Source organism: Penicillium arizonense (genome assembly GCF_001773325.1).
Source record: "Penicillium arizonense strain CBS 141311 chromosome Unknown PENARI_contig027, whole genome shotgun sequence".
Lineage (NCBI taxonomy): Eukaryota > Fungi > Ascomycota > Eurotiomycetes > Eurotiales > Aspergillaceae > Penicillium > Penicillium arizonense.
In genome coordinates, this window is record NW_019173304.1 from 151,659 (window position 1) to 173,011 (window position 21,353).

The 21,353-nt window shown below is 49.5% G+C and overlaps 10 protein-coding genes across 10 annotated transcripts; 6 read left to right on the plus strand and 4 right to left on the minus strand.

Moving 5' to 3' along the window:
- Nucleotides 1–526: 526 nt before the first annotated feature.
- On the minus strand, nucleotides 527–797 carry PENARI_c027G04325 (uncharacterized protein; the record flags this gene model as incomplete). The annotated part of the gene is made up of 2 exons (XM_022636067.1): nucleotides 527–588; nucleotides 635–797. 2 exons carry the CDS (start codon nucleotides 795–797, stop codon nucleotides 527–529), a joined length of 225 nt encoding a protein of 74 aa, XP_022484068.1.
- A 783-nt stretch (nucleotides 798–1,580) lies between these two features.
- On the plus strand, nucleotides 1,581–3,943 carry PENARI_c027G01929 (WASP family protein; the record flags this gene model as incomplete). The annotated part of the gene is made up of 4 exons (XM_022636040.1): nucleotides 1,581–1,776; nucleotides 1,837–2,105; nucleotides 2,166–3,855; nucleotides 3,912–3,943. The coding sequence occupies 4 exons, from the start codon at nucleotides 1,581–1,583 to the stop codon at nucleotides 3,941–3,943; spliced, it is 2,187 nt and encodes a 728-aa protein (XP_022484094.1).
- Nucleotides 3,944–4,344: 401 nt separating this feature from the next.
- PENARI_c027G01084 (CorA family magnesium transporter) lies at nucleotides 4,345–6,225 on the plus strand (the record flags this gene model as incomplete). Its single annotated transcript, XM_022636033.1, has 3 exons — nucleotides 4,345–4,872; nucleotides 4,937–5,577; nucleotides 5,628–6,225. The coding sequence occupies 3 exons, from the start codon at nucleotides 4,345–4,347 to the stop codon at nucleotides 6,223–6,225; spliced, it is 1,767 nt and encodes a 588-aa protein (XP_022484080.1).
- A 244-nt stretch (nucleotides 6,226–6,469) lies between these two features.
- On the minus strand, nucleotides 6,470–9,753 carry trm44 (tRNA (uracil) methyltransferase; the record flags this gene model as incomplete). Its single annotated transcript, XM_022636140.1, has 5 exons — nucleotides 6,470–7,519; nucleotides 7,612–7,713; nucleotides 8,067–8,211; nucleotides 8,269–9,676; nucleotides 9,729–9,753. The coding sequence occupies 5 exons, from the start codon at nucleotides 9,751–9,753 to the stop codon at nucleotides 6,470–6,472; spliced, it is 2,730 nt and encodes a 909-aa protein (XP_022484010.1).
- A 321-nt stretch (nucleotides 9,754–10,074) lies between these two features.
- On the plus strand, nucleotides 10,075–10,985 carry PENARI_c027G06486 (uncharacterized protein; the record flags this gene model as incomplete). Its single annotated transcript, XM_022636086.1, has 2 exons — nucleotides 10,075–10,857; nucleotides 10,911–10,985. 2 exons carry the CDS (start codon nucleotides 10,075–10,077, stop codon nucleotides 10,983–10,985), a joined length of 858 nt encoding a protein of 285 aa, XP_022484027.1.
- Nucleotides 10,986–11,561: 576 nt separating this feature from the next.
- On the plus strand, nucleotides 11,562–13,387 carry PENARI_c027G01343 (uncharacterized protein; the record flags this gene model as incomplete). The annotated part of the gene is made up of 4 exons (XM_022636036.1): nucleotides 11,562–11,751; nucleotides 11,799–12,369; nucleotides 12,417–12,629; nucleotides 12,682–13,387. The coding sequence occupies 4 exons, from the start codon at nucleotides 11,562–11,564 to the stop codon at nucleotides 13,385–13,387; spliced, it is 1,680 nt and encodes a 559-aa protein (XP_022484064.1).
- A 227-nt stretch (nucleotides 13,388–13,614) lies between these two features.
- PENARI_c027G07075 (uncharacterized protein) lies at nucleotides 13,615–15,183 on the plus strand (the record flags this gene model as incomplete). The annotated part of the gene is made up of 6 exons (XM_022636091.1): nucleotides 13,615–13,790; nucleotides 13,857–14,020; nucleotides 14,079–14,344; nucleotides 14,401–14,495; nucleotides 14,701–15,013; nucleotides 15,082–15,183. 6 exons carry the CDS (start codon nucleotides 13,615–13,617, stop codon nucleotides 15,181–15,183), a joined length of 1,116 nt encoding a protein of 371 aa, XP_022484083.1.
- A 482-nt stretch (nucleotides 15,184–15,665) lies between these two features.
- PENARI_c027G04654 (histidine phosphatase family protein) lies at nucleotides 15,666–16,678 on the plus strand (the record flags this gene model as incomplete). Its single annotated transcript, XM_022636070.1, has 4 exons — nucleotides 15,666–15,841; nucleotides 15,946–16,209; nucleotides 16,335–16,550; nucleotides 16,615–16,678. The coding sequence occupies 4 exons, from the start codon at nucleotides 15,666–15,668 to the stop codon at nucleotides 16,676–16,678; spliced, it is 720 nt and encodes a 239-aa protein (XP_022484056.1).
- A 222-nt stretch (nucleotides 16,679–16,900) lies between these two features.
- Nucleotides 16,901–17,314, minus strand: PENARI_c027G05582 (DASH complex subunit HSK3 family protein; the record flags this gene model as incomplete). The annotated part of the gene is made up of 1 exon (XM_022636076.1): nucleotides 16,901–17,314. The coding sequence occupies one exon, from the start codon at nucleotides 17,312–17,314 to the stop codon at nucleotides 16,901–16,903; it is 414 nt and encodes a 137-aa protein (XP_022484031.1).
- A 904-nt stretch (nucleotides 17,315–18,218) lies between these two features.
- PENARI_c027G02854 (ketopantoate reductase family protein) lies at nucleotides 18,219–20,714 on the minus strand (the record flags this gene model as incomplete). Its single annotated transcript, XM_022636054.1, has 5 exons — nucleotides 18,219–19,890; nucleotides 19,938–20,367; nucleotides 20,417–20,457; nucleotides 20,507–20,627; nucleotides 20,681–20,714. The coding sequence occupies 5 exons, from the start codon at nucleotides 20,712–20,714 to the stop codon at nucleotides 18,219–18,221; spliced, it is 2,298 nt and encodes a 765-aa protein (XP_022484035.1).
- Between the last annotated feature and the right edge of the window lie 639 nt (nucleotides 20,715–21,353).

The window sequence follows — 21,353 nt, forward strand, 5'->3', positions numbered from 1 at the left end:
CTGACGCGTTAAGGCAACGGACTATCTGGTCAGCCAAAATGTCACGAGGTCACGTGCCATTACATGTGACGTAATGTCTTAATTTAGGAGTATGAAGAACGGTTGGCACAGTTTAGCCGCTCCTAAGTAGGTGCCCAGAGGATTTGAACTGGTATCTATTGTATCTGAAGGTTAATCCAATACTGGCCATCTGATAGTATGTATGTCCAACTTGAAGCCATGAAACGTAGAGCTAGAGCACTAGGTAACTTCCCAGTTTACGTCAACTCTTAAGTGTAACCACCTCGAGAATAAATTTTGATCAAAGCATCATATTATATAATTTATGTGCACTAATTATTCTGGCTATGACAGCCATGCCCCCGGTAGAGGAGCACCAGAAGACAGCTAGGTAGTATTGCCTGCGTACACTAGTCTGAATAATTCCCCGGACTGATGATCAAAAAAGCAGACAAAATAAAAAGAATGGTGATTAAAATACGTAAATCATAGCAAAACTGAGATCATCTATCGACCGTCCCTCAGATCACTTGTTCAATTCCTTCATGCGTGCCTCGAGTTCCTCCTTCGAAGCCTTGGGGGGCATGTCTGCACGGAGTTAGCCACGGCAGACACGAATTAGTGAGCTACACACTGTCAGGAATATGAGGACCCTTGGACAAGAAGTCTTGAGCAGACGCCTTCTGGGACTCATCATTTGGTTTCTTCTGAGACTCTTCATTTGGTTTCTTTTGAGACTCATTGCCTCCCTTTTGGAGCACAGCTGGAAAGTCCGACGGTTCAGGGATGACAGGCATAATGAAACAGCAGAGCGTTCTGAATTTGGGTAGAGAGTATTGAGAGTTCAAATGAAGTAGTATTAGGAAACAGGGGAAACAGGAGAAACAGGACTTGGAAGTGTCAGTTTTATAGATCTCAGACGGGATGACGTCGGTGGGCGACACGACAAATTACAGTTACCTATGGCAGTGCAAATGTATTAATGTAGGTATGACCATGATTCTATGATTGGTTAATTGAGTTATCCTATTTCTGATTGCTATATAAATTTTCATCTTGCTGAGGTGAATTTATAGTTATGCTTCGCCCTCAGGCTAACAATATGATGCCTCCTCTGATCGGGCTAGTTATACTAACCATAAGCGATATACAGTGTGCGTAAGATAATAAATTTTATGAAGTATTGAACTGAATATTGAAATAAGAATGAAGATGTTCCATGAATCAAATACTTCGCGAAAAGAACCTGAATTTGTAGGCCAGAAACCGCAAGAGCTTTGACAGCGGCTACCACGCAGACCAAAAGACAGCGCAACGTCCATCACAATCGTCGAATGTCCGGAGTATGAGTCGTCGTTCGATGACCCAAAGTGAATTTCCCTCGTTTCTTTCTATACAATTCGCACTTTACGCTAAGCAGCATCCCGTAATTCGTCGTTGGACATGCTAACAGCACTTTTCTTACTATAGAACGTTTTAATAGATCCGAAATAGCATACAATTGTCTGATAGAATATCAGAGATTTCAAAATTGCCCTGGGGCACGCCTTAATAGTACATTTAAAGTACCACGTGCCACTATGGCGGTGCGGCGGAAGGCCCAGGTCACTCCGGTGTACTGGGTCCCCCGCCTACGTCTTCTCACTTCCCTCATCATCTCCAACTCCCAAGGCTACCGCCGGTCGGCTCCTCTCCACCTACCTCTCTCCCTCCGATCCGGAATACCTCAATCTCCCCCCTTATACTCCGTACCTCCCGCCGCTATCCTATTAGTCGGTGTGTTGGGCACTCCATCAAGATACCCGCCCGGCTGCAATGTGTGATCTACTCACTTAGCAACCCTTCGAACTACACATTTCTTCTCTTCGTCTACTGTGGGCTCCCCTGAAATCACCATGCCCTCTATCCTCAGCGATTCCGACAAGGAGACTGTCAAGCGGAATGTCCCCAAACCCGCCAACAAGATCCTCGCCGTAGCTGTCGCACGACTCTACGTTGCCTACCCCGACGGACAGCGATGGACATTTACCGGTATTCAAGGGGCTGCAGTTCTCTGCAATGACCTCGTAGGAAGAACCTTTTGGCTGAAGATAGTCGATGTCTCGGTGAGTGGTGCATGTTGGACCCAGAGATAAGAGCTGAGTGCTGACAATGTGATGGCGAAGCCTGCTGGAAGAGGCGTGATATGGGACCAGGAGCTCTATGACAACTTTGCTTACAACCAGGACCGAACCTTCTTCCATACATTCGAACTTGAAGACTGCGCCGCCGGATTATCCTTCGTTGACGAAAAGGAGGCCAAGACCTTTATCAAGAAGGTGCATGAGCGGGAGAAACATGCGAGCAAAGAGACACTCAAGACCCCGTTCGCATCAACCCGGGGACAGGGGCCGGCTCCTATTGCCAATGGGAAGGTTGGTCGGTCTTTGTTCGGTAGCTTGCTGCATCGTTCGAGCGCAGCTCCAAGTGCGCCGCCGCCGACAGCACCTGCGCCGACAATACAGGTTGCTCCTCCCCCGACACTGGCCCCAAGCGCGCCTCCAAGTGCGCCTCCAAGTGCGCCTGCTGCTAAGCCAGACCTGCCATTCGATGCAAAGCTGTTGGACGAGCTCAAGGAGATGGGAATTACCGAAGACCAAATTGCCGAGAACTCCGATTTCATCAAGATGTACATTGATCAGAAGCAAGCGGCAGCTCAACCAGAGCCTGCCGAGGAACAGAGCAAGCCTAAAGCCGCCCCTCCTCCGCCTCCTGCTCCAAAGGTGAACACAATCAGCCCTCAAGACACAGGATCCAGCTCGTCAAGCCGACGCGGCCCCCCACCACCCCCTCCATCTCGAAAGGCACGCCCCGAAGCAGCAGAGGAACCAGTTTCTCCTCGTGAACCATCTCCGCCTGCCCGCAGATTCAACGCTCCTCCTCCACTTGCAGATGCAGGCAAATTTGCCGAACCAGCTGGCCCGGCGCCGCCGCGCCGTCCACGCGCAACATCGAATGTTAATCCTGGTCCTCCGCCGCCACCGCGCCCCCCGAAAACCCCCATGGAAGAGAACCAACCTAGTCAATCTCGATTCGGGGTACCACCGGCGTTCTCTGGTGATCGCAAGGTCTCCGCGCCGCCGGCACCACCAAGCCGTAGCCCTGCACCAGGTGGACCTCCTCCCCCGCCGCCTCGTGCGATGAGCCCAGCAGCACCACCCCAATTACCGCCTAAAGTTCCGGCTACAACTACTATGACAGGGCCCCCTCCTCCTCCACCCGCCAGGGGTCCTGTATCTCCACCACCGCCTCCTCGACCTGTGCCAGCCGCGCCATCTTCTCCTGCTGCGGTTCCACCACCACCGCCCCGTGGCCCAATCTCGCCTCCGCCCCCTCCTCCGCCATCTGTACCTACATCATCTCCGAGTCTTCCCCCTCCACCGCCTCCGCCGCCTGGCTCTGCGGCGCCTGGTGGCCCTCCACCTCCTCCTCCAGGGCGTGGCGGTCCTTCGATGCCTCCTCCCCCGCCTCCTCCTGCAGGTGGTTCTGGGGCACCTGGAGGACCACCTCCACCCCCCCCTCCTGGTCGATCTGGCGGTGTCCCACCTCCACCTCCCCCTGCTGGGGGTGCCGCACCACCCTTACCCAAGAGCACCGGTGGACGCGATGATCTCCTGGCGTCCATCCGAGCCTCCGGTAGTGGAGGCCTGCGCAAGGTCAAAGACTCTGACAAGAAAGATCGAAGTGCTGCCTTGGTGCCCGGTGGTGCTAACGAGTCTGCTGGGAGCCCCAGCGGAGGAGGTGCTCCTCAGGGTGGTCTGGCTGGCGCATTGCAAGATGCCCTCAACAAGAGAAAACAGAGGGTCAGCGGAAGTGGTATGTAAAAATCTGATCCTTAAAATGAATGATATGGTAACTAATTATCCTCGCAGATGATGAGAAAGACAACGATGACGATTGGTGAGCAGTTTGCGGTGGATTTGTTCAAGTATTTTAAGATACCAATGGCTTTGCACTTTTGCAAGCATCGAGCATTATATTTCTCTGCTCAAAAGTTTGGCTTTAAAGAGCGCTTCAGAGGGAGGCAAGACAATGCACTTTGTATATAGCTTTCAATGGTAGTGCGAACAGTTTGGTTCAGTATTTGAGTAGGGAATCGTAGATGTCAGTAGCGTTAATCACCGAGATAGCTCTGCTCTTTACTGAGGGCCTGATTGTTACAGCAGAATACCTGTACAACTAAGGAGACAAAAACAAGATTGTTTTGAAGTTTCATAGTTCTGGTGCCCGGATCAACCTTGTCCCGAGCGCGGGAAAAAAGCGCATCTGATCTCATCGCGAGAATTAACAGCTCGACATTCAGACATGCTGTCTCCAAAGCTGTCTGCTCCTTCAGCGTCGTTACTGCGCTTTCTACATACACAGTCTGGGTTTTCTGCTGCCCCAGCATGCGCTCGCCCGAAACGTCTCGGCCGTGACAAGGCCTTCTCGACTGAACGAACCTCCAAACTTTCGAGCTGGGCACGTCCCACGACTCCATACCCTGCAAGAAATGATGGCGCCACGAACGGAAGATCCAGCGCGACCAGACCAATGCTCTTGCCGTCACCAATGCCGACACAGGTAACATTCTCGCGTCTCGCGTCCACCAAAAGTCGCCCATTTCTCCGACGGCTGTTCGATTTGAAGCGGAATAAGGCGTCGGAATACCAGAACCAAAGGCCTGCTGGTCCTGGGCTTATTGACGAAGGCACGGAGGGTTTATTCAACATTGGCCGAAGCCTTTCAGCGAAGGCTTCAAACGAGCTGCGAATTCGATGCACGGAGTTTGATATCAATGGAGACGTCACGCTTGTAAATGGGGAGTTTCGGAAGCTGGAGCTGATTGCAAAGGTTAATATTTAACCTCGCATCACTAGACATGGACCTTTGCTAACCAATGAATCGTGTGATATAGTACGGACTGCTTCCTCGGGACCTGCGCAAGATCGATTCATCAACTCTCCCTCATATTCTGGTACGGCCGAGTGCCATTCTAATCAACCTCCTTCACCTGCGAGTGCTCATCAAAGCGGATCGAGTGCTTGTGTTCGACGCGTACGGATCAACAGACTCCTACATGCAATCGCTGTTCATCTACGATCTAGAAGGAAAGCTACGCCAAAAGCAATCACAGCTTGCCACTCAGCCCAGCCAGTCACTGCCATACGAGTTCCGCGCGCTGGAAGCCGTTCTCATCAGTGTTACAAGTGGCCTTGAGGAGGAATTTAACGGAGTGAGAGATCCGGTCGTGCGTGTTCTACGCGCGCTGGAGGAAGATATCGATCGTGATAAGCTTCGGCACCTTTTGATCTACTCTAAGAAGCTGGGTACATTCGAACAGAAAGCTCGATTGGTACGAGATGCTATCGATGATCTACTAGAAGCAGACGATGATTTGGCAGCTATGTATTTGTCCGAGAGAGCGAAGGGCATAGAGCGAGAAGAGGATGATCACCAAGAAGTTGAAATGCTCCTGGAGTCATACCACAAGGTGTGCGATGAAATCGTTCAGGCCAGTGGTAACCTTGTGACGAATATCCGCAACACAGAAGAAGTGTACGTTCACCCTTGTTTTCAAAATACCAGGCACCTCTAACATGAAACAGAGTCAAGGCCATTCTCGATGCCAACCGCAACTCGCTCATGCTCATGGACCTTAAGTTCAGCATTGGAACACTCGGCCTCGCAACAGGAACATTATTCTCCGCTCTCTACGGAATGAACTTGAAGAACTTCATCGAAGAATCCGATTTCGGTTTCGGTGGTGTCTCAGCCATATGCTTCGCTCTTACAGGCTTTGTATGCGTCTACGGACTTGCCAAACTTCGCAAGCTCCAGCGCGTCCGCATGTGGGGTGAATCCGGCGTGGGAGGCACTTCTCTCGCTCCGCTATCTCCGAAGCGCAGTGCACTCGGCGGTAACCGCAACAACTGGCGCGCTGATTCGATCGAACCTATCTGGGGCAGTCTCCCAGGTGAAGGCAGATCCGAACGCATGAAGCGTCTCAGAGAGAATGCAGCAGCTCAGGCTGCATCTAGGAACACCAAATTTGGAGTTCCCAATGGCCCTGGCACTGCTGCTGCACAATCTCCAGCTCCAGCTTCTCCTTCTCAAAATACGTCTCGCTCAGAAGGTGGCAAGGGCACTGAAAAGGAAACTGCTGCTCGCCGCGAAGCTAATGTGAAGCCTGACCCAGTCAACTAGTCAGGCGCGTGATCAAATTACTATCGACATATCCAATGGCCGACCGGTCATCTGGCTTCCTTCATCTTTTGGCATTTGGATTTGGATCTCCAACTAACAGCAACGGAGTTGAAGAGCATTGTATTATTTTTGTACATTACACAGTCTTTCCTCTATATCCCCCCTCCATGATTCATGTTACATGTTCGCTGTGAATAGATTTAGAGCATACCTGACGAAATACCAATTGATATCTACTTATTTATCAATCTCCTTGTTGCCGATGAAGGCTCTTCGCCTGCTCAATCCAGAGCTTGGCAGCAGCCTGAACTCCTCCATCTTTAGCGCATTCACGCTCAATAATTTTGGTGACCTTATCCACTAGCGCCGACTGGGAGCTCTGGCCAGGGCTTGTTTTGGCCGACTCTTCTGCCTGCTGCTTTCTTCTTCCTATCAAAGCCCTGGAAAAAGCACCTGGGGTCTGTAAATATGTCTCCTCGACCTCGAACTTAGCTTCCTCAGCAATATCTCTTGTTTTAGCTATAAGAGACCCAATCATAGAATTGCCGAATCCACGTTCAGTTTTCTGCTCGTCTTTGGTGGCTCGAAGAGATCGTAAATCGCCAGAAGAAGGTTGAGGATTCTGCTCCACATACTTTTCGGCATTTGTACTCGTATCGAAATTGACGCTCTTTTTTTCTGACATGCTTTTCTTCGGAGGATAGCGGTAGCGAGTGCCAGAAAGAGAACAAGAGCAACACGGTATAATGAAAAAAGGCAAAGGAGACGACGGACTAGCAAGGGCAGCCATAAGTGGAGTCCAAACAGTCAACTCGTCCGAATGATCAGATATGATGAACACATCGGCGGGAAAGTCGCCCGTGTGTATTTCCGCTTCGATATCTGGCAGGCCTGTGGCATCTATAAAAGGCTGGGGAATGCATATTCTTTCCTCGAGGCAGTACTGTACCTCGACGGGATATGTCTCCCAGGTTTTGCGACGGCGGGCATCAAAGCCTGATCCCTTGTACCCTTCCATATAAAGCACATACACGAGGATACCACTCCCACAGGCTAGACTCACAAACCCCGGAAATAGCACATTGCTGTATGGTTGAGGTTGTAATTGGTCTGTTGCTGGAACGGCGCCGTACATGCCTCGCCAGAGTTCAATCAGGTAGGCAGCCAGATATAGCTGTTCCAAGATCTGTTTGGGTTGTTCGAGTTTCTCAATCCAGTTTTGGTGTAATGATTCTGCATATTTGAGCTTCAGTCGATGGTAGGTTGTTTCGATTGGATCTTGCGAGACGCCATCCTGATTGCCTGAGCTGAGAGTTTGAGCCCAACTCGGCAGTCTAGATCCGGGAACAGAAGACATCGACAGAAATCTCTCTTGTTGAGATATACGAATAGTTCTCCGCCATTGACAAAGGTGAAGCCGAAGTGGAATTTGGATTCAGATTGGATGCTGATGTTTGAGGAGACGATAAGTGGGCTGTTGATTTGAGTCTGCAATCTCTAGCAATAACATACAGGAAGTTTTGAGTTGCTCGATCAATGTCTGCACAATGAAGTCTTTCAGTGGCTGACACAAAACATTCGGATTTAACGACGTCGCGGATTCAAACCGCCCCACGTGACCGTGTATCAATTAACTACTGGAAATCTTTTAAACAAGAACAATCATGTTGGAAATGATCTTTTGAATCAGATTGGAGAGATGTCATTTTTCATTTTTCCCGGAGCAATAAAATTGTTGATTCAGAAATTACGTTTTTTAAACCCAATCCAACATTCATGTTCCTGACGCAAAGTACTGTAAGTATTCAATATCTATATTGAGGGTGTCAGCGACTTCTTACCTCAAATGTGGAGAAGGTCTCATCATAGAAGACTTCAAATCGGCTTGTAATCCCAGGACTCACGCCTTGCTGCTTCTCATACCCACTAGTAGTGTATTTTCTGTAGATGGCAGCAAGCAATGTTGTCATCTCCGCCATGGCAAGACTAGAATAATTGGTCAAAGGATCTTCACTTTTGGCTTCTTCACCGAGTCAAACTTACTGCAAGCCAATACACATGCGGCCTCCACTAGAGAACGCCCAAAGCCACTTTTTCATCTCTGTAAGATCCCCACATAGGCCGAGCCACCGCTCAGGGTTGAATCTCAAAGGCTCCGGGAATACATCAGGATTGCGATGAAGTGTGTACGGTGACATGCTCACAACAGTTCCGGCTGGAATAAGATAACCGTCGATTATTGTGTCAACCGGCATCGATCGTGGCTCTGATGCTGGTAGAGGGGCATATAGCCGAAGTGTCTCCTTGAGAACAGCATCAAGGTAAGGCAATCGGTCTGCGACTTCAGCGAGTGGATTTCCATCCTCGTTGCAATCTGTGTCGAGAATAGTACCGACCTCTTGGATTAATCTCTCTTGATAGATCTTATTCTCTGGTCGAGAAAGAGCCCATATCGCGAACATCAGGGTATCACTTGTCGTATCGATGCCGGCTAGTAGATGGTCGGCCAATTCGGAGGCCATATCGAGACCATCGAGACAAGTACCTTTGCCAGACTTGCTGTGGCGCCACAACTTATCAGCAATGGTCAAGTCCTGCTCCGGATCCTTTTCCGTTGCAGCAGTCTCAAACCCGGTCCATGATTGGAGGGCATGTGCTCGAATACCCGTATAGGTTGCAGGTTTCTGCATAGGCAGTAGCCCCAGCTTTGTGACAACTTTCTCCATGGTTCCGGTCCGTGTATAAAGCCACTTCGTGTATTGCTTCAAGTGTACCGCATACCAGCTTAGCTTTCGCCGACTAGGGTCGATAATATCGCTCAGCATTCTCCTGTCCGTGTCATTCCCTCTGAGTGCATGTGTTCCTCCGTGTTGGTCTCCGTAAAGGAAGCCGGTAATGCTGTCAAGACTAAACCAATGAAGGCTCTGGAATATCTCCTCGGCCACCTCTTTCTCCCTTTCCAACAGGTCCAGGTAGCTCTTCACATTTTTCTCTATCAAGGGCTTTGCAATCGCGTTGGGCGACAGTACCACACTTTTGGAATAAGCATGGGCAAGTAGCTTCTTCCTCTCAGCATGTTGTTTAGTGCCAGCAAAGGTGAAAAGATTCTGTCGTCCATAGACGTCAAACATTCTGTAGAACTCTGTTCTCTCAAAGCCCGATCCTGCACCGTAGATCGTTCTTAGAGCGGAAAGGGAGGAGAATGACACCTCGTTTGGGCCGATGCGCACTGCTGTGCCATATTCCCGGTGTAAGGAGTGTACGCATTGAGTTCTGACTCCATGGTAGTCGGCAAACGCCAGTCGCCATTTAGATGCGGCGAAAATCTTTGGACCTGGGATCTTTCGTAGAGGAGTTGCCAGTAGTGGCTGGTAGATGAGCTGATAGAAGATATAAGCAGACAAAATTAGCACCGCAACGTATCCTGTGTTCTCTGACAGAGCCTCAAAGGCTGTAATGATTAGTATTCGCGAACAGTTGTTGAGACATCTCTTTCTACCAACCTCCGTAGGCAACACTTCCAGTCATCTCAACTCTGTTCGTTGTGAGAGGGAAGTTGAATGTCGTGACATATTCCGCACGTCTTATCTTTTCTCCAACTTCACGTCGGCAACCCCGCAGCCCTAGAACATTTATCTCTTGGCAAGCACATTTGTGTGATCGGACCAGCCGACTTCAGAGGGTTGGAGGCCTCATGGAGGTCGAGTAGGAGCTGTGTTGTTTTGGTAGGATTTAAAGCTTGGGGAAAGATGCTGATTTGCACGGAGTTCAGTCGAGAAGTTAGCACACTTCAATATCAAACCCTGTCCGTCTTACCAGTCTCTCCTGGATATCTACGGCCCAGCAAAAATGGCACCCTCTGCAACTCAACCAGATGTTCTTCCTGGTATTCAACTTAGCACCAAACCTGTCGACGCCATGGCGGCTATGGCCCACAGAGGCAAAGCACTCCCCGGAATTCCAAAATTCGCTTCCAGCGCCAAAAAGCGACAGTGGCAGCTTGAACACATGGCGGGCGCATTCCGAGTCTTTGCACGCGAGGGCTATGCGGAAGGCATATCAGGGCACATCAGCGTACGCGACCCCGAGTTCGAGGATCGATTCTGGATCAACCCACTGGGCGTCCACTTTGGAATGTTGAAGGCCAGCGACATGATCTGTGTGAACTTGGATGGCGATGTTGTGGACGGAAACATGGCTGGTTCTATCAACGCTGCTGGCTTCCAAATCCATAGTGCAGTGCATCGTTCGCGTAAAGACGTGCATGCTATATGCCATACCCATTCTGTCCATGGCAGAGCTTGGTCTGCGTTTGCAAAGCCGCTTGATATGATAAATCAGGATGTATGCTACTTTTATAAGGCTCACTCAGTGTACTCGGATTATGGAGGCATCGCAAACGAGTCGTCTGAGGGAGAGAGAATCGCTGAGAGCCTGGGAGATGGCAAAGCTGCCATTTTGATGAATCATGGGCTCCTTACGGTAGGAGAGACGGTGGATGAAGCAGCTTTTCTTTTCTGTCTGATGGAAAGGAGTTGCAAGATCCAGTTGTTGACCGATCGAGTGGAGTTGGAGAAGAATATCGTGAGTGACGAAGAAGCTGCCTACAACTTCAAGATGGCGAGCACTCCTGTGAGTTTATTTCCAATCCCAAGTTTTTAATACACTACTGATAGAAGATGCAGGAGACTTTGTTTACCGAATTTCAGCCTCACTATCAGTACGAGGATTACTTGTGCAATGGCAATTTCAAGAAATAGCAACTGCATTGTACAAACATATTAGGCGATGATAATTAATATAGATTGTGGATAAAACAAGCAAAGCCTCTGCAGTAGTGAATGCTAGGGCTATTCACCAAATGTGCACCCCGTCGCTTCACGCAATATGGTCGAGGTAGAAAGAAAGATGATCTGTCGGGCGAGCCGCAATCTGCCTTTTGTTCAGCAGATAAGGGCAAGTTAGTGGAAAAAGGCTGTCGGAAGTTCCGATAGTGCGATAATTCTCTTTAATTTGTATGGACGACCAAGTCTCAGTTGGTTTTCCATGATCATCCAATGAACAGGTCTGAATAAAGCGCTTTGACGCCAATACTAGCGATTTTGATAGCGTAGATCGTTTTGATACCCCGGTCGTAACCATTCTAGGCTTTCATATCTCACCGGTAAACATTCTTTAAAACAGACAAGATGCCAACGCTACCCAAAGACATACCACAAGCACGTCGGAATGTGTCAACAAAACTCTCTACCGTTTCATTAAAGTCACCTAAGCTACACTGATATCGTTAACTTTGATTTGCCTTCTTTTTCAGCTTGAGACTAAACTAGGAGAAGATGCCTACCTCTAAGTACACTGAGAAGGGGCCATCATCTTCGTTCACTAGCAGTGAACCTACTCCCGATGCTACGGATGATGCGACCATTGGAACTGTCTCAAGCAAAACTGCAGGTTCACAAGCCTTGCATCGCAAATTACGCGGGAAAGAAGTGCAGCTGTTTGCAATTGGTGGAGCAATTGGAACTTGTGAGTCGACCGTTGTCTTCAAGGAACAAATCTAACTGGACCACCAGCTTTATATGTTCAGATGGGCTCGGCCTTACCAAAAGGAGGACCTGCTGGTCTCTTCATTGCCTTCATTCTATGGGGAATGGTTATGTGGGCAGTTAACGAGTGCTTCGCCGAGATGGTGACTTACCTCCCTGTGCCATCACCCTTCATTCGCTTTGGAAGCGAGTGGGTTGACGGTGCGCTAGGCTTTGCTATGGCCTGGAACTTCTTTCTCAATATGGCATTTCTTGTGCCTTTCGAGATGGTGGCTATGAACATCATGATTACATTTTGGACAGACAAGGTCCCTGTCGAGGCTATCATCGTCGCGATGATCGTTCTCTATGCCTTGCTTAACGCGATTAGTGTGCAGTACTTTGGAATTTCCGAGTTCTACCTATCAATCTTCAAAGTTGTCTTGATGATTGGGTTATTCTGTTTCACCTTCATTACTATGCTAGGGGGCAACCCGTTGCACGATCGATACGGATTTCGATATTGGGACAATCCTGGAGCATTCGTTGACCATCTTGTCCCCGGGAGAACAGGACGATTCCTTGGCGTTCTTTCTTGTGTATATCAGGCTACTTTCTCGTGAGTCTCTAGTCCTTCGATCAGGGAATCATTATTGACAGCCCAAGGATCTGCGGACCAGAGTACATATCTATGGTTGCTGCCGAGGCAGAGAATCCTCGAAAGATTCTACCTCCCGCTTATCGATCTTTTGTCTGGCGCATTCTAGTATTCTTCGTGGGCTCTGCTCTTTGCATGGGTATCGTCATCCCCTATAATGACTCGACTCTCCTTTCTATCTTAGGAGGGGACATTTCTGGATCTGGCACGGGTGCAGCATCGTGAGATTTTCTTTTCCCATCATATATAATTGATTGGCTAATACCCATTTAGGCCATATGTTATTGCTATGGAACGGCTTAAAATTCATGGCCTTCCACATCTCGTGAATGCCCTTATCATGACGTCCATATTCAGTGCTGGTAACGGCCTTTTATTTGCAGCGACTCGCACCCTACACGGAATGTCACTCGAAGGACATGCGCCTCGGTTCTTTTCATGGTGCACTAAGAGCGGCGTGCCACTCTGGGCACTTCTATTTTCTCTCTCATTCTGTCTACTCGCTTTTCTCCAGGTCAACAGCTCCTCTGCCGAGGTCATGACTTATCTTGTGGATCTTGTTACATGCTGCCAATTGATAAACTATGGGTTCACAGCCCTAACATATCGACATTTCTACTCTGCACTAGCAAAGCAAGGAATTTCACGAGACACTCTTCCTTACAAGGGCCGATTTCAGCCTTATACTTCATACCTGGCTATAGGCGGTACGAGCTTCATGGTTCTGGCAGGGGGTTATGATCTGTTCATGAAGGATGGATGGGATGTGATGTGGTTCTTTTTGGACTATGGCATGATCGGTTTCTTTATTGTTGCATTTATTGGCTGGAAGCTAATCTTTAAGACCAAATATATTTGGCCGGGAACCGCAGATTTGAGCCTTGGTGGGCTGAAGGAAGAGATCGATAACTACGAAGCTCTATATATGCCTCCTCCCCATGGAAAGGTAGATAAGCTGGTGAATAAGCTTTTTAGTTAGCAAAATTCAGACGTTTATCTCTCAAGATGACTTAACTATGAGCCGACCAGTCTTCGAAAAGAAAAGCTGAATGAACACCTTGGTACTTCGCTGTTCTCGATCAAGCTTTTCAGTTCCATCTCATAAATTCCATCTCACCCCACCTCACCTCTGTTTTAATTCTTCAGATATGATACATTTTTATCACCACCGCAATGCTTTCGTGTGAATCGACCCGTCTGTTCGTTATGTCTGACCCTCAACAAATACTTTCCGACGATCAGTTGATCGTGCAGGCCACCACCGCTGTCGAAACGGCCCAAATTCCCAAAGAACTCGTTTGGAAGAAGATTAAGCCTGAAACTGGATTTTGGGTTTCCTGTCAACTCGGCAACGACAAAATGTTGGCCCAGCGCGATGCACGGTAGCTCATACATCATGCTCTCACAGGTCACTACTTTGGCTAACCTGTCATCTTTCTCTCCTAAAGTCTGTCTTATAATCCCATTACAGAGGAACTACGCATAAATATCATTCATACACTTCTCCATAAATGTCACCGAGGGTGGTTTATGAGGAGTCTATTTGAGTGGTGTGAAGAGGGACTTATCACAAAGGACGAGGAGAAAATGCTCGACATATTTGACGGTATCAGTATGTGATTCGCGATAAACTGATCCTACTCAGAGTCTAAGGTAACATTTTTATACAGCAACTACGGGTTTCGAAAGGCCCTATTCATATGCGGTCAAAGATATCGACATAGGAATGGCCTGTCCGATTGGATCACTTCCACGAGTCATTGTGGAATCTAGATGGTCGATCCCCCGATCCTCCGATTCAGCCAGCTTATGGCTTCAGAATGCAGCCAAAACTCTCCAGGTTCTTATTTTGATCGAATGGTGGAATGTTTCAGCAAACACAGTGGCAGGACAACTTCGAGTCTATCGACGTTGGACAAAAAACGTCCAGACCGAGGTATAGTCGAGCCATTCACCCATAAACTATTTATTTTGTCACTAACTATTACACAGCCCATCTTCCCACTTCCGCCGCGACATCCCGAAAAACGGCGAATCACGCTCACACGAGATGAAGTCATTGGAACTGAAGATAACCGCTTCGATGGGTTGGTGCTTTTAGTCGATGATCTTCGTGCGGATGCACTCAAAGCTATGAGGAAAATGCATCTGAATCCCGCTTCTTGAGGCGTCCTGGCAATATAACAAGAGATGGACGGTTAATTTCGAATTTGCTTGCAGACTGCTGCGTTGCTATACAAATGACAGACTAGCAATGAAAGATGTTTGCAAAGTATACTTTATGTAAGACAGATTGAAGATTACTCAAGAAATCCATGTCCAAAAAGCTATGCCGATGTCCTCCTTCAAGTCTTCCGGGCCCTCTAAGCCTACTGATAGATCTCAAACTCGCTCTTACGTCGTGCCTGATCCTAATATACCCAACAAAGGCCGTGTCCAAACTCTAGAATGCGATGTCCTCTTCTCGGACGCCAATACCGATCCAGACATGAGCTTCATGCATAACAACCTTACTGATTCTAACTTGATAGTCCATGATAACAAAATAGTGGGACTCATTGACTGGGAAATGGCTGGCTTTTTTGGCTGGAAGACTGCTGGAGGTGTCCATCGTAAGCTCAGGCAACATGATAATTATTTTTGGGAGGATCTCTATGAACATGACATCCCTAGTCTTTGAGCGGAGGCTATGTTATTCGGGTGCTACGGCGTTTCGGCGCTTTTGACGAGGTTATGGCCCGCGTTGAAATCGCCTTGCCAGACACGGAGCGATGAAAGCTTGATTTTGAAGTGCACACTAAAATTGGATTCAACGAATCAACACACAAGGTACTCCACAATCTATATATTCAAAAGGGTAGGTAGTACCCAGTCAATCCATCTCACATTCAGGGCTTTGTAAATTCCGCATCACCTTCCCAAATCCCAATTTGGCTCCTCGGCATATGGGATGCATTTTCAAGATGCACGAAACTGGATATGAACACCATAGATCACCATTGGTCATTCCTTCTTCATATACAACATCTTACTAACAATCAATGGCTTTCGAAGAGCTCCCTTTCTATAGAATAGACACGACTAAATCAGGGCAGTTGTAGATCCAAAGTGGAGCCGGATCGGACCCACCATGACGCAAAGTAACCTCCAACCTCAATCTCACTCCCTCACTCTCATTCTCACTCTCACTCTCATTCTCACTCTCACTCTCACTGCACAGTCTACGTAATCACATCTTCACATTTTCTCCGAACAAAATGCCACCTCGCTGCTTCATAATCCGCCACGGCGAAACAGAATGGTCCCTAAACGGCCGACACACAGGAGAAACAGATCTCCCGCTAACAGCGAATGGCGAGAAACGTATCCGAGCAACCGGCAAAGCCCTAGTCGGCGACGACAGACTAGTCGTCCCGAAGAAGCTAGCACATGTGTAAGCTCCTCTCTCCCACCTGAACCGACAATTCCAATACACTATCATATCATATCTATATGATATAGTACCTCTATTAATAAATCCAAACTAATAAAGTACAGCTTCGTCTCACCCCGCACCCGCGCACAACGAACCCTCGAACTCCTCGAGATCGGCTGTCGCGAACGGCTCCCCTGGAATGAGCAGCGCAAGCCTGAAGAGGAAGAGGCTATTCGGACCGAAGCGCGCGTTGAGATTACGGATGCTGTGCGCGAGTGGGATTACGGGGATTATGAGGGGTTGACTAGTAAGCAGATTCAGGAGATTCGGGCTGAGAAGGGGGAGGGGCCTTGGAATATTTGGACGGATGGGTGTCCTGGTGGAGAGTGAGTTTTCTATTTCTTTGTTCTTTGGTTCTTTTTTCCCTTGTTTGTAGTTCATGTTTTATGGTTGTGCTTGGGGTACTTGGTTGCATTTCTGGTTATTCTTCATGCTAATAATCTCCCCCTAGGTCCCCCGAAGATGTCATCCGGCGTCTTGATGCTCTGATCGCCGAGATCAGAGAGAAATACCAGCGGCCCTGCTTTGAGAATCCCGATGATACAAAGGGTGATGTGCTCGTCGTTGCGCATGGACATATCCTGCGCGCATTTGCCATGCGCTGGACTGGGAAGCCTTTGACGGAGACGTCGCTGATTCTGGAGGCTGGTGGTATTGGTACGCTCAGGTAAGATTGAATATCCTTTGCAGAAGCAGCACTGTGAGGTTAAACATGGCTGACGTGACGACAGTTACGAGCACCACAATATCGATGAACCGGCGATTATCCTCGGTGGACAGTTCGTTGTTGAGTGATTGCGAGGGTCATTTAGATGATGCCCGATACTCGATGCCCAGGTGGAGAGGGGAAGTAAATACCTCCGCTGGGGCTATAGACGTGAACAAAGTTAGCAATGTCCATAGAAATAGAATCACAACCAAGTAACTCACCAACTTCCGATCAACATCCACCCACGCACCCATCCCAATCCAAAACCCCATTTCAATAAACTCTCCTAACTCAATCCCAATCGAAATTCACTCCTCCTCACTCCCCTCCTCCTTCTTAACTGCACCATCCCTAGAATCCAAATCCGCATTCGCGCGAACCCCCTCCTCACCAAGAACCTTAGCAGACCCCATAAACAAAGCACCCATATACCCACCGAGGAAACGCATATCACCTGCCTGCACGGCGGTCATGCGAAGCAGGTTCTCGGTGTCAGCGAGGTTAGCGTTTAACTGGGCGAGTTGGGCGTGCAGGTGGGCGTATTGGCGGGTTTTGGCTGCGGACATTGAGGGGGTTGAGGAGGGGATTTGGGGTTGGGAGGTTGTTTGGGTGAAGGTCTGGGATTGGGGTGGGTTGTATGTGTTTTGGGGCATTGTTGAGGGGCGAGGGTTGTAGGTTGTTGTTGTTGAGTCGTGGCGGCGGTGGATTGGGGGGATGGGCATTTTGTTTATCTTTGGGGGTGGTGTTGGTTTGGTGTGGTGTTAGTGTTGGTGTTGAGTAGTGGGATTGTTCGTTGATTGTTTAGAGGGAATGTTTACGTCACGTGGCGATACGTTATCGTATACTTGGAGAAGTCATACAGAGTAGCAAATCGCCCTGTTCTATTCTTAATGTAGATGATATAACGGAAGGTCTATCGATTCAGAAGGATACAGTCTGTCCAGACCGAACAGTCACACTCATTAATGCCCAGCAAAGCGCAGACCCAGAAGGCAACTCAACATAAATCGAACCTCCGGCTCTTTTGGAATGCGCCAAAATCAGAGGGCTAGTAGAGGCAAGGAAAAAGCAAAGGAAGGAAGGGCCCAGCAAATGGTGGTAAAACAGACAAAGCAAAAAAAGGCGTATACGAGTCCAGAGAAAAGGAATGCGCCGGCCCGAGTAGTGTACAGTCATGCAGAGGGATGAGAAGATGGGCAGGTGAGATTGCCGACGACGCTATATCGACATGCTGTGAAAAGACAAAAGGAGATAGAACAGAGAGTGTGAGAGAGGAAGGATAATTGTCCCGAGTTGGCTCGCGCAGCCTCATTAGAAATCGATAATGCCGCGAAGATGAGTATCGATGCAGAGAGAAATCGGAAAAAAGACAAAACGCGCACACCCATACCCCAATCCACTCCGAAACAGAAAATAAACGCAATGAAGACCCCTATGTCCCTCATGTATATGTAAAGAAACGAAACAGCAGTATTAACCGGTGCCCCCATCGGGACCGAAGAATGATATCCCCGCTGGATTGACACGCCATGATGCAAAACGGTCCAAACAAGACCAATGTTCGGTGGAGGGTTCGTCCAGGCCGAATGAAACGTCAATAAAATTCAGTCAATCATCGGGTCGGGTTCAGCGAACAGGTGCTGCGACGCCCTGGCCCAGGCTGACTTGACTGCTATGAGATGAAGGCTCAGAGTCGAGGTTCGCACTCGCTCCGCTATCACCACTCTCCGCGCTGGCGCTCGCACTTCCGGTCAGACTTTTGTTTTTAAGAGGGCCCTTGGCAGGAAACGTGTTGCTCACCCCATAGTGTTGTTCAACTTGCTGCGGCCCTACCGCGTTTCCATGTCCAGGAGGATACCGCGGCACCGGCGTTCGCATGTTACCAGGGGGGGAAGGTTGACCGTGAGGTCCATTAGGGGGTCCAAAGCTGTGGTCATGTGCGGTTGGGGGCCGACCCATCCGGGGGCCTGGTCCAGGAGGACCATGGGGTCCGGGGGGCCCTGGGGGTCCGCCGAGGGGAGTTCCAGGAGACTGGCTGTTACGCCGGCTCGTCGGGAAGGGCCTCGGTGGGTAGTCACCCATGTGGCTGGCCGTGAGGGAGTTGGCTCGCGAGTCCATGTTCATCTGGTTTCGGTCAACGGCACCATATCTGTTGGAAGAGTAGCTCATCATCGGGTTGTCCATGAGGGAATCGTGGAGACCCGGGATTTCTTGCATCACGCGATCGCTCGCGCGCTTCCTGCCAAAGTAGCGCCCGAAGGCTGATGAGGAGGGACGGCTAGGAGGGGCGGACACGGAAAATTCGGGGTTTTTGCGGAATTGACTGTGACTGGGGCCCTTGCGGCCTCGGCGGGAAGTCATACTCATCATGTCCACACTGTCGGGGTCGATGTGAGGGACGGCCATGGTATCCATGGGGTCGAAGTAATCCTCGTCTTCTTCGTCAAATGCTGTGGGGGCCCGGGAGGGCGGTCCACGGCGTGCAGGACCAGGAGGACCCCGGCGCAGGCCCATCTCCTGTTCCCGGATCTGCAGCTCTCGTTGACGAAGAGCCAACTCCCGCTCCCGTAACGCTATATCCGACACTGGTGCCGCGCCAGGCTCAAGAGCGCCATTGCCATTCTGGTGTGGGATACCCTCGCCGGACTCGTCGTATACCACCAAATGGCTGAACTCTTCGAGCCCCTCCAATGATGGGTCGCGCGGAATTCGGTTGTGGGGTGCCATCGGTCCACCTGGGGGAGGTCCACGCATCATGCCTGGGGGCGGGCCACGTCTTTGTGGGGGAATGACCATGCCTGAGGGTGTGCGGCTGGCTCGCATAGGTGGGGGTCCGCCGTTCATGGGTCCCCCGTTCATCATAGGACGCTGCTGTGGAGGGGCGGAAGACAATCGTGGAGGGGGCTGGCCCATCACTGATGCAGGCGGGGATTCCTGCCGGGGCTTGCTTTGGTTGACAATATTGGCGTGGTGCATCATTGCGTACAGGGATTCAATCCGGGGCACGCGAGTGTTGGACTCGAGGGCCAGCTTGATCGGGGATCCGAGGAAAGTCTCAATCTCCATCGGGCGGCGAGCCTGGAAATCCTGGTACATCGTGGTCGGAGCATCCGTGGCAGTCATCTTTTCGATCGTCTTCTCCCGGAAATCACTGGGGAATGAGCAGCCCTGGGCAGAGGCAAGCTCCATCAACTCATCAATGATGCCTGTTACCACTTGACGGACGCCCGTTTTCTCGAGAAGTTGTGTGTGGTTGGGGGTTTCGAACAGAACGCTGGCAGGATGGAACGCGATCGGGCTACGACTTGTTAGCTAGATTTTGATGCCGAATCGGAAAGAACTCACCCAATCATTCGCTCGAATTGCTCCTGACGAATATTCTCCGAGACCTTGCAATCAACCTGGCCGGAATTTAGAGTCATCGCCAATGCCGCTGCCATGTCATTCTGGATGGAGGTGGGAATGGAGGTTTGTTTGTTGGTTGCGCCCACATGGATCTCGCTCGAGCTCAGGTGCTCGAACTCGCTAGGGCCGGTCTGGGAGATTTCGACGTTGGAAACCAGAGAAAGGATGACGTTGGTCGGGTACCGTTGCTCGAGATGAGCCTCGATACCGAGGGTATTTGTGGTGTTGACAAGAATACATGTGTGTTGGGGAGTAACCACGGATTCGATCACCGAGGCCAGATCGTAGACATCGGGCAGGGCCTTCACGCAGAGGATGACATAGTCGTAGGCATTTTCGCGAGAGGATGCTTCTTCGGGGGCACGGACGACTAGAAACCGGTTAGCAAGTGTTGGAAAGCCTCAGGGGATGATTCTCACCATGTCGGGGCTTAAATCGCTCGTTGCCGAATGCTTTGGATCTGCAGAGAGATTAGCCATCTGGATAACTGTCAAGACCAGGCCACATACTTGAATGAGACACCATATTGTGATACAGCGTCAAAGCCTGATTTCCAGACTAAAGTCACATCGCAGGAGGTTGTCGCCTGCAGTCGCCATGAGAGAAAGGCAGAAATCGCATTGCCACCAACTGCACACACGGTTAGACGGTCCATTCTGAGATGTGTGAAAAGTGAAGCTCACCGGACAGAATGCGCAAACGTGGAGGAGGAGCCATCGAGGGAAGGCGGGAGTGACCCGGTAGAGAAGGCGTGACGCCTATAAGAGTTGTTGGATGAGGGCCAATGTGAAGAGTTGAAGGAGAGAAGAAGCAAAAAGGGAGGAAGGACGAAGAGGGGGGGACCACGTTCTTGGATGTTGGCCTTGGAAGTGTCGGATTGGGAAGAAAGGAAGATTGTACGCGCTCGTAAGCTTCTTTTTTTTCGATTCAACGTCCCCTCCGGAAACGGATGATAAGTCTGGATGCGGTTATTTGCTTCTTTTCATTTTTGTCTTCACTGTCAACAGTACTGTATACTCTTTCTGTTTTCTTTTCTACTTTATTCTCCATCTTGTTCTCGATTTTATTCTCAGTTTTCGTCTCTATTTCTATCTCTATTTTCTTCCTTATTTTATTCTCCCCATTCAAAGGCTTACCTTATCTATCAGGCTACGCAATTAATTCGGGGGAACTTTGGAACTTTCAAGGGACCTGAAATCTCATACCCCTGTATAGGTAAGAACGAAATCCTAGTCAAAATCTATATGATTTCGCTTCTTTACTTTACTGTGCTTTTCTACTGTGAGCGTTGGTATGTACATAGTGGAGGGTGGGCAGGCACATCTATAATTAACTTCTCTTTTTTTTTTTTTTTTT